This window comes from Pisolithus orientalis (genome assembly GCF_024613125.1).
Source record: "Pisolithus orientalis strain OTSU chromosome Unknown F5J12scaffold_1, whole genome shotgun sequence".
NCBI lineage: Eukaryota > Fungi > Basidiomycota > Agaricomycetes > Boletales > Pisolithaceae > Pisolithus > Pisolithus orientalis.
Window position 1 is genome coordinate 2340314 of NW_026260782.1, and position 10550 is coordinate 2350863.

A 10550-nucleotide genomic window follows, 5' to 3' on the forward strand; every position below is an offset into this window, starting at 1 on the left:
GTGTCGATGCCATCAATGCAGACAAGTTGTGCAACTTCTTTTGCTTTTTTGTTGCATAGGCAGTGATGTAAAACCTGATGTCCTTCATATCAGCACCATTGGTGTTGATTTTTAAGTCAATGTTGCAATGCATCACTGTTAACAATGTTGGGCAATATGCATTGATGTAACCATGCATCTGCCTTGGACCCCAGTTTCCTTGCTCATCGATGAAGTCCTGGGCATTTAAAGGCCAGGGTGCTCTTCTCTTGCAAAGGAGTTCACCATTGTGCATGCACAGACATGTTGCTCTAGAGCAAGAATGAAGTTGCTGGGATCTGACTAGCCAGTGTTCAAATTGATGATTGATGACTGACCAGGCTAACACATGCAGGTTGGGGGGGCGAGAGTATGCAAGTTGAGGATCCCTGGGCATATTGATGATGTCATTTGGTGTGAGGTCATTGAGGTGGGCACAGATATTGGTTGAGATGTATGAGTGAGTCTGTTCACAAAAAGACTCCTGTTTCAACAAGGCCTGCATCTTGTTTGCATTTGGGGTGTGAGCCAGCCATAAGAGCATGTGGACATGAAGCAAACCTCTGCCCTGCACCTCTACCATGCCAAAATATGCACTGAGACATCTGAGGACCCCCATGTGACTAGTTGTCTGACTACCCCTCTTCTGTATTCCAAACAGAGTATCCAACACCCAGTGGATAATAAAGTTGAAAAAAAAGAGCTGCAGCATATGGATTTGAAGCAACATTCTCCACATGGGAGTTACTGTCAGGCCCCAGAGAGGAGTTAAAGTTGTCCATATCAATCTCTTCACCCACAAACACCTGGACAATGGGAATATTGACAGGGTTGATCATTAGCCACAGCAATGGCCTGCCAAACACAAGACATGTTCCCCAAATCATGCCATGGTATCATGTGTGAGCATTGTCTGAGCCCTCAACACAGCCATTGGCAGCTGTCACATGATGGTGTAGTGCATGGACTCATGCATTTGTTATGCATTGATGTCTAGCCTCTTCAACTTCTGCCTTTTTGAGGTCATTGATGGTGATCAAAGACAACACCAATGCATCCTGTTCAAAGTCCTTTCATTGCATCTGAAGGCATGCTGAGTGCATCACATCCCACTTTTGAATGAGAGTGAACACAACAAATGGGAATGAGTGGTGAGTAGCAAACCATTTGTCATGATATTGCAATGCCCATTGACAATGTTCATGCAGGCTTAACTTTGTCAACTGATCATCCTTGAGCCCCCCAATTCCATATAGAAAGAGGGTGGGGAAAGCAGCAGCAAGTGGATCGGGACACTCATTCTTTGCAGCATCAGACCTGAAATCTGTGATAGGTGTGGTACTGTGGTGCATGACATAACCACCCTCTTGCATTGAATCATTCAAGTTGGCCAGAGCTTGTGCCATTAGCTCTGAAGATGACATCTTTGTGAGGTCTGTATCGCTTACAGCAAGTACATGCAGAGGTAAGACATCTCCTAACCAACCACATTGATGACTGCTCAAACCATTGGCAAGATACATGAACACTTACCACTGTCATCAATTCCATTGATGCCATCATCCAGTATTGCCTCAGCATCATTGTCCCCCACCATTAAGTCAGCAGTCTCAGGTGACATGTCTGTGAGATATGGAGTGCAGTAGGTGAGACAACTGTTACAACAATGAGACATTGGAGGGGACATACCTTCACAATCAATCCTGTCAGACATCACATAGCCTTCTCACTCACAGACAGTGGTGAGCTCATCATCTTCTGGGTGAATCATGGCCTTGATTTCAGGAGGTACATCATCATTGGGAAGTCATTAATATGTTGCTCAGAAATGTCAATGTCACCATAGATGTTATTGTTTTCTTGCAACCATTGCAGTGCTTCATGTATTGCATCTTGATGGACATGGAAGGTGAGGTTTAGCCAGTTCCTTGGTAGCCATTTGGTGCCCACAAAAGTGATTGTGAGAATGTTGCTCATAGAGCACACAGTGTGAGGTAACATATGTCCCTGCACCATGTCTGCAATAGCTGAACTGTTGATTTCATATAGTGTCACATTACTGGCCATTGCCCACTGCAGATGTCTAGGGTTGAAGGAGCATGACCCATCCCTTGGGTATAGCTTGAACATGTAAAAACAGGGATAGTGACATGCAATGAGGAGAGTCTCTACAAATGTCAGCCTGCGCAGAATGAGAGGCAGCTCCCTGAGCCATAGGTTGTTGTTGAGGGCCAGACATGGTAAGCAGTTCACATGCAAGGCCCTGAGGCAATCATGACATGCCCACCCATGGCCAGTGTCATCCACATGTGCCCCCAATATTAGAAGACCATGCCATAGCAAGTGAGCTGGATGGGCTTTCCATGGACATAAATGTTGTTGTATGTTGGGTATGTCTATCACAATTCACATCTCTCCATCCTTTCCCATGGTTTCCCAAGCACAGATGATGCAGGTTGCATGTTGTAGTGCATCATTACCAGTCATGTCAATGAATCTTGCAATGCAATTCCATGTCTCTTGCATGGTAGGCAATTGCATGTACAGGTGCATGTCCACACTATTAACTTCATTGTGTTCAGTAATGCTCACCTTTGGCACAGAGGGTACCCCCCATCTTGGACATTTTGCTCTGAACCATGCCTGCTGCTCAGCATTGGCATCCCATTTGCACTTCAATGCAGTGTCATCTTTGGCAGCTGCTGCCAGATGAATGCACTCTTGGATGTCCTCAGGAAGCAGAAGGATTGCAGGACTGAGATTGGCCCACTTCTGCAACTTCGGAGACAATGTACCAGAGGGAATGGCCTCAAGTACTTCTTGGTGAGTGAGGTGTCCCCACAGCTCAGGCATTTGTGCTCAGACTTGCAAGGGACAGATTTACCACCTGTTTTATACATTTCCCCATCCCCTTTCCCCAAATGCCCCTCAGAGTTTGACATTCCATGCCCCCCCTTAAAAGAAACAGTTCAAATATGCCCTCATGCCTTTAGGGTACCTGCCAAGCATCTCTTACAGATGATGACCATGACATCCAGCACAGAACCTACCAATAGAGCCTGAGGGCAGTCCAAGATGGCCACCATCAATGCAGCCTTGGATTCAAATGCAGTAGATGATGCAACAGAGGTTTCCACAGAGAGTGGCATGCCCCTGGCACTAGCCAAAATTGTAGAAGATCTGAAGCAGAGTGATGTGGCATTTTATGCAGCCACACTGAATATCATGAGTCAAGGTGAATTTTTCATGGGGGGCCCATCTGGTAATGTAGCAGTTGTTAAAGGGAGTGGGGATGACATTGTCAAGATGATACTCAGTGGTATCTTTGAAATCAACTGTCAGGGCTTTTTTATGGGACCTGAGGGTGGCTTTTTTCCATGAAATGCATTCAACAAGGAGTTTGTTGACATGAGGCTGGTGTGCAATCTAATCACCATTTGGCATGATTCTGTATATGGTGCAAGCCAACATGACTTCCCAGCAGTCATGGCTAACTTGTGAGCCTTAGAGAAGCTCATTCCATCACAAAAGGGTGAGACTGTACTCTCATGCATGCAGGAAGCCTGTGGCAAGGTTTGCATTCACCTGAATCACATGCTTTTTGTGGTACACCTGTTTGTCTTGCAGGAGACAACAACACTGAGACCAAATTCCAGACCAAAAACATGGACACTGACCCTGAAACAGCCATTGACAATGGTGGGTTGAAGTGACCAGTGGGCAAGGCTGATGCTGATGCTGTCAACAGAGATGAGGATGATGGAGTGGCCAGTGCAGGAGTGCTTGAAAGGGGCACTGGCACATGCAGCTGAGACACACAATATCTCTCCTCTTCCAGTCTTTGATCTTGATGGTGAGAGTATTGACCCATTGGATTACACTCACAAGCTCTCTGGTGCCATTGTTCAAGTGTGCTTTGCACTGATGCACTACTCAATTGGTGGGGACAAGAAGTCCATCTTCACAGCTGTTGTTTGCGACATGGTTGTCCTGTGGGAGCCAGTTGCTGCTCCTGTGAATCCACTGAAGCAAGGGCACAGGATTGGTGAGAGTGGCATCAGTAGTTTGGGCAACAGGCCATCAAAAAATGCACACAGGGTGTGTTGATCACTGCAATCCATGCCATCACCCCCTAATGATGACTGCCTACAGATGTAAGTAGCATAAAGGAAGATGATGTGTAACACCGAGTATTGCAGTAAACAGAAAGGCATGATGTCATACAGTGTGTAAAATTGAATTGAGGTGCACTTGATGCAGATCATTTAATATAATATCTGTTGACATGTTGTATGTCCATACAGCGATGGGCAACAATGCATGTAGAAGCCTGAGTACATCCACTACATCACAGTCACCCTACATACAATTCCATCATTGTTTGTGTCTCTTGAGTGAGAAAAATTCTCAGTCAGACTCCTCTTCAACCTCTACAAGGGCACTCCTTCTTTCAATAAGCAAACCACTGGGGCAGAGACAATGAGACAAGGTCAAAGATTTGTGAGCAGACTTACAACTCATTGTTGATCACGAGCATGCATGGTCATTGGAATGCAGTGTCCATCCCACAGACCATGCCCCCCAACATCCAGTGTAGGTCCAGGATGCCCAGATGGCCAAAAAATTCTGGCTGTGTCACAGTGACACACAGAAACATCTCTGGATCAACCCACATACAGCCTCCATCTGTCACAGTGCAAGTCTTGTTGTGACATGCATACCTGAACCTATGAGACTTGACACATGGTTTGAATGTGAAACCACGTGACATGTATTTCTGCAGCAGGGCAATGGCCTTGTGGTGCAGTCCACTGTTATAGAGGAGTGTGAGATTGACATGAGAGTGTGCCTGCATTGTAAGAGCAGGATAAGTGTAGAATATGCAATCTGCAGAGACAATGTTCATGACAGTGGTGGTGTGAAACTGGAAAACAGGTGCAATGGAGGCAGCATTCACTGAGATGATGACATCAATCTTGTAGTGACCCTTCGAGAAAGCATGTACTGAATGGATGGAGGTCCCTGCATACACAGCCACATCAACAGAAGCAGGCTCATGCAGATGATATCCCTGACCAACCAAAAGACAGGCTATGAGGTTCTCCAACCAAAAGGGAACATAGATGTCTAGGTTGGTAGGAAGCCACAAGGTAGAATATGTATGGCTGGCCAGCAATAAAAGATGCAAGGCTGTAGATCCCAAAACAACACCATCACAGGTGTGCAAGATGTCTTGCAGGACAATCAGGTCAGCGAAAAAACCCCTCCCCATGTTTTGGGTGTGGGTCTTGAGATGTTGCTGCACCACCTCCACATGAGCTCAACAAGTGGACACAAGGTTGAACATGCCAAGAAGATTGCAGTGCCCAAGAACCTTGTTGATGATATCCAGATATGAAGGTGTCATGCCCCACTGGGGGGCCATGAAGTTGATGGTGGTGGACATTGAATATGCTTGCCCCTCACATGCAACACATGCTTTTGTATCCCAACCTAGTAGGAGATCAGCATAGGAGCATAGAGGGGCTGAATGCATGCTCACTTTAGGGGTTGGAATGGCATGAAAAGTATGCCACCAATAACTATTATATTGCCCATCAATGGGGGGCTTGCATCACAACAGTAGTCATACACATGGCAGTCATGGCAGGCCAAATGTTGTGCCAGTGGAGGCCCAATGTGCACACCAGGTTTGTCATACTGCCATCAGAGGAATACATACTGCACAGAGAGCCTTAGGGTGTCCAAAGCATCTCAACACCATTGATGGTGTCAACCATGGCCAAAGTTGCCATACCATCTTTGTGCCTTACCCACAACTACAGAGTCTCTGATGCCATGACAGCCAGATATTGCTGGTCCATGCTGCATCAAACATGAGCCTATGTGTCCAAACCTGAAGAGGGATGCTTACATGTCCAACACCTCAACAAATTTGCAATCTCATCCTCAGGACAAATACTGTGAGGGGATGGCTGTTCTCTGCCACATGGACATATATGTACATGGCATTGTCATGGTCCTCCACATGGCACAGCCAATCAAAGTAGATGATGTAGATGTCATCCTCTACACAGACATGTGTCAAGTCAATCATGGAATCAGGGGGAAAGAGGTTATGCACATCAATGATTTCCATGTGGCACTGGGTGCATGTACAAACACTAATGGTGAGAGGGCCAGAGCATGATCCAATGACAAATGCCCAGACATGAAATGGTGGGCTTGCACAGGAAATACTGTTCATGGTGGGAGGAATTTTGCAATGAGGTGGGCTGTGGAGAGGAACAAATACATACTGACTTGCAGAGGGGGGGCCCCTCTCATCATGCATAAGGGGGGCTGACAATGCAACCTGCAATAAGACATGGAAATGTGAGAGCCCTGAACAGGGTGTGGCTTTGCTCACCATCAACACATTGCCTCAAAGATTGAAGTCAGAAAGAGGCTCAGGCATCATTCATGCTGCAAGATGAGGGGGTGTGTGCATTGTGAGGTTGCCCATGGTGATACTTCAGATTGGCAGAACTGTGGAGTACCATGCTGAGGCCCAAAATATGATAATCATGGCAGACCAAAAAAACATTACTGATTTCGGGCTGGAGTGACCTTGTAAACAAGGTGACCTATGGACCCTCCTGGATTGAGGAAAACAATCAACTTTCTTTGTTGAATGAAGCTGGGATAGCCAGAACTCACATCGACATTACCTCTGTTGCTACAAAACTGTGACACCCACTTGTTGAACCAGATAAATTATGGGAACTGCATTGAAAGGTCATCAAAGAGTGGTCTAGGTTGAAAATCTTAGCTACAAGTACATATTTTTTTTATTAGAAAAAATGTCTGCATATGCATGAGGATGGATCTACCCTACAATGCACTATTCTAGTGTAGTTAATGCTCTAGCAACACTCCCCTGTGGCCTACTATGGCTCCCTGCTAGTCTGCTGGTGAGCCCATGCACCTGGTTAGGCCATATGAGATGGTCAGTGGAGGCTGACAATCAGCTGTTGGTGATGGGCCAGCAGAGGTTGAGCCCATGTTTGGCTTGTGCACATGTGTTACATGAGAGCCATGAACCTATTGTCACCTTGTAGTATGGGAGAGCCCAACTGATGAGTGTCACCATGTAGTACAGCTGAGCCTGAGAGGAAATGTTGTCATGAGGAATGGTGCAGCTGTGGTTTGAATTGTCATTGTCAGTTACAAGCAGGCTGGGGAGTGAGTGTCATCATGGACTATGGGAGAGCCCAATAAATGTGTGTCACCATAGCATACAGCTGAGCCCAAGAGTAGGAGTCATTATGGAGAATGGCTGGGCAGAGGTTAGAATTATCATCATGGGGTACAAGCCAGCTGTGGGATTAGGGTGTAGCCACTGCAATATGAGTAGTCCCAGGTAAGCTCAGAATTGGGTGTCCCCAGAAGGTATGGATGGGCTCAGCCCCTGAGTTCACCCCTGGCAACACTGTCATGCAAGCCAGCCCAACACCAATGCCATGCTAGCCATCCTTGCAACACCACCATGTGGGCTGGCCCACCACCAATGCCATGCAGGCCATCCTGGGACAAATGCCATGCGAGCTGGGCCAACACCAATGCAATATGATCAGGCCCAATACCAATGCCATGCAGGCCAACACAACACCAAAGCCATGCTGGCTGTTCTGGCATCGATTCCATGTGGGCAGACCCAATACCAATGCCATTCAAGGCATCCCAGCACCAATGCAATGTGAGCCAGGCCAACACCAACCCAGGACTAATGCCATGGAAGCTGTCCTGGCCAGCACTGATTTAATGTGAACTGGCACAATGCTAATGCCATGGAAGCCATGCTGGCACCAATGCCATGTGCTCCAGCACATTGCCACTGCCATGGGGCCATCATGGCAGATGTCCCAGCACCAATGTATTGTGAGCCAGCACCAGCACCAGGTCCATGTGTTCCAGCACATCCCCAATGCCATGGGGCCATCATGTAGGCCATCCCAGCACCATTGGAATGTGTTCCAGCACAACACCAATGCCATGGAAGCCATCCTGGAACCTATGCCATGTATTCTGGCACATCCCCAATACCATGAGGCCTATTGTGCAGGCCATTCTGGCACCATTGTAATGTGTACCAGCACTGGACCAATGCCATGGAGGCCAGCCCAGCACCAGTTCCATGTATTCTGGCATATCCCCAATGCCACAGGTCCATCATGCAGGCCATCCTGGCACCTGTGTAATGAGTGCTGGCACATCCCCAATGCCATGGGGCCATCATGCAGGCCATTCTGGCACCATTGTAATGTGTTCTGGCACAACACCAATGCCATGGAAGCCACCCCAGCACCAGTTCCATGTATTCTGTTATATTCCCCATGAGTCCATCATGCAAGCCATCCCAGCACCATGTAATGTGCTCCAGCACAACACCAATGCCATGGAAGCAGTCCCAGCACCTATGCCATATGTTCTGGCACATCCCCAATGCCATGAGGGCATCATGCAGGCTGTCACAGCACCATTTTAATGAGTTCTGGCACATCCCCAATGCCATGAGGCCATCAGTCAAGCTGTCCCAGCACCAATGCCATGAACACCATCCCAGTGACAATGCCATGGAGGCCCACCCAGAAATTATATCATGCCATGCCTGACCTGCCTGACCTCCTGGGAGCAGGTCCACAGTGTATGTACATACTGGTACCAGTACCATGCTGGAGATGCATGTATTACCACAATGGTGGCTCTGGTAATGACCAGAAGACTAGCCAACTACCCAGTACATTTAAACTGTGAATTCAATGCCTTATGGCCTCCAGCAAGCCAGAACAATACCATGAAAGTCATCATCATGCTATACAGCAAAACAATTGAGTTATGCTGGCCAGTCATCGTTCAATCACCTAGGTGAACCATGATTCCATTGGCCCTTAGCACTTGCAACACCACAGCCTTGGTACAGACATCACCATACCAGATTGGTTTTCCAGTATCTGAATCATACAGTAACAACTACCAGTAGTGGTAGCTACTTCTTCCTGGAGATCACATTTTGACAATATAGAATATATTGCTGCATCTTACAAAGTACAAGTACAAAGACAAAAAAAACACAAATGGATTGTGAAATGACAAGTACATTGTTGTTAGTTGACCTCCATCCTACCTTCCTGTCTGGGTGCTGATCTGACTGCTGGTGGTGGAGTGATAGAGATTGCCAGACCTCCAGCAGGTCCATGCACAGCTTCAACATTTGAAGGAGGTACTTCCAAGCTGGCACCTCCCTCAAATGAAGCCAGGGGGGGTTCAGTGGACTCCTGTCTTGAGCCACTTCAGGATGATTGAACCTCTACAACACCAGTTGCAGTGCCAAGTTCCACCATGACCAGCATGTGAGGTACCAGTGTAGGGTTGGAAGTAGCATGAAATGGGACCGGAGGATGGTTAAGCACATCTGGGGCTGGGAATAGGTGATTACAGATAGCATCTACCACCTGATGGAGAGCAGCAAGCTCAGTATGGGTTACTTCTATCTCCCACCTCATGTCAGCATTCTCCCACTTGAGGATGGTAACCTCTTCCTGATACTTGTCACAATGGCATGGATCATCAGCACCAGTTGTAGTAGTTGGTGCTGGAGTGATGGGTGGGTCTGTTGCAACACTTCTTGCATGAGACTGTGACCAGGATAGCCATGACAGAGTAATAATTTCCACTACTCAATAGAAATATTAGTTCAACCAATTAGTGAAAAACATAGGACTGTGAATAACTTACTGGGGTGGCCAGTCCATGGGCCAGGAGATGAATGACAGCTTGTTACTTTGGATGGACCAGTGGATTGATTTTGGCTTGGTTCCCTTTGACATTTGGCTTGTTGACTGGTCAATGGAGCTGGCACAGACAGCATTGAAGTGGTGGGAAGGCTGGCCATGTCTTCTGGGGATCATTCCTGGTGAGGCCTTGAATGGGAGGCTTTTTGCTGCATCTCAGACTTGTCTCCCCTCCCCTTGAACAAGCTGCATGAGTATTTGGTACAGTGGCATTGCCAGCATGCCCTGCCAGCTAGCACTATACAGGGCCAACTCTTGTCCTGGCATCTCACACACTGCTCAGCTTCCAGCACTACCTCCCAGGACTCAGGAGGGTTGTTGATGCCTCACCAGTCCTGCACATCCTTGTCAACTGCTGGTTTTGCCTTCTTTGTTGGTCTCCTTGACCAGCTCCAGCCTCTACTGGTCTGATCACTGGCATTGACAGGCTTGGCTGCTGGCCAGCCATGTCTTGACTGGCTATGGCCCCATGCCTTCTCCCTGTTCTGATCCTCTTCACTTCCTGGCTTCTGCATCACAACTCCAGTGGTCCTAGCCATAGTGTCTGTGGGTGCATCTTTGGATCCTGTATCAGTGGTCTACCCAATTGCCATCCTCAGAATCAGTGCTCACCTGGAAGCTGAATCCTTTGAGCCTCATCCATACCCAACTCTTTTCCCCTCCCCTTATCCACTGGCTGTGCCTGGTGCTTGGCCCTTG

At 47.5% G+C, this 10550-nt stretch overlaps 3 protein-coding genes across 3 annotated transcripts; all 3 read right to left on the bottom strand.

The window, feature by feature from the left end:
- Positions 1 to 4774: 4774 nt before the first annotated feature.
- Positions 4775 to 5164, bottom strand: F5J12DRAFT_689224 (uncharacterized protein; the record flags this gene model as incomplete). The annotated part of the gene is made up of 1 exon (XM_051740360.1): positions 4775 to 5164. A coding segment is annotated over one exon (390 nt), but the record flags the coding sequence as incomplete, so codon positions are not given.
- A 2297-nt stretch (positions 5165 to 7461) lies between these two features.
- F5J12DRAFT_779043 (uncharacterized protein) lies at positions 7462 to 8731 on the bottom strand (the record flags this gene model as incomplete). The annotated part of the gene is made up of 3 exons (XM_051742344.1): positions 7462 to 7813; positions 7836 to 8064; positions 8104 to 8731. 3 exons carry the CDS (start codon positions 8729 to 8731, stop codon positions 7462 to 7464), a joined length of 1209 nt encoding a protein of 402 aa, XP_051606117.1.
- A 619-nt stretch (positions 8732 to 9350) lies between these two features.
- On the bottom strand, positions 9351 to 10390 carry F5J12DRAFT_779044 (uncharacterized protein; the record flags this gene model as incomplete). The annotated part of the gene is made up of 3 exons (XM_051742345.1): positions 9351 to 9733; positions 9796 to 9899; positions 10182 to 10390. The coding sequence occupies 3 exons, from the start codon at positions 10388 to 10390 to the stop codon at positions 9351 to 9353; spliced, it is 696 nt and encodes a 231-aa protein (XP_051606118.1).
- Between the last annotated feature and the right edge of the window lie 160 nt (positions 10391 to 10550).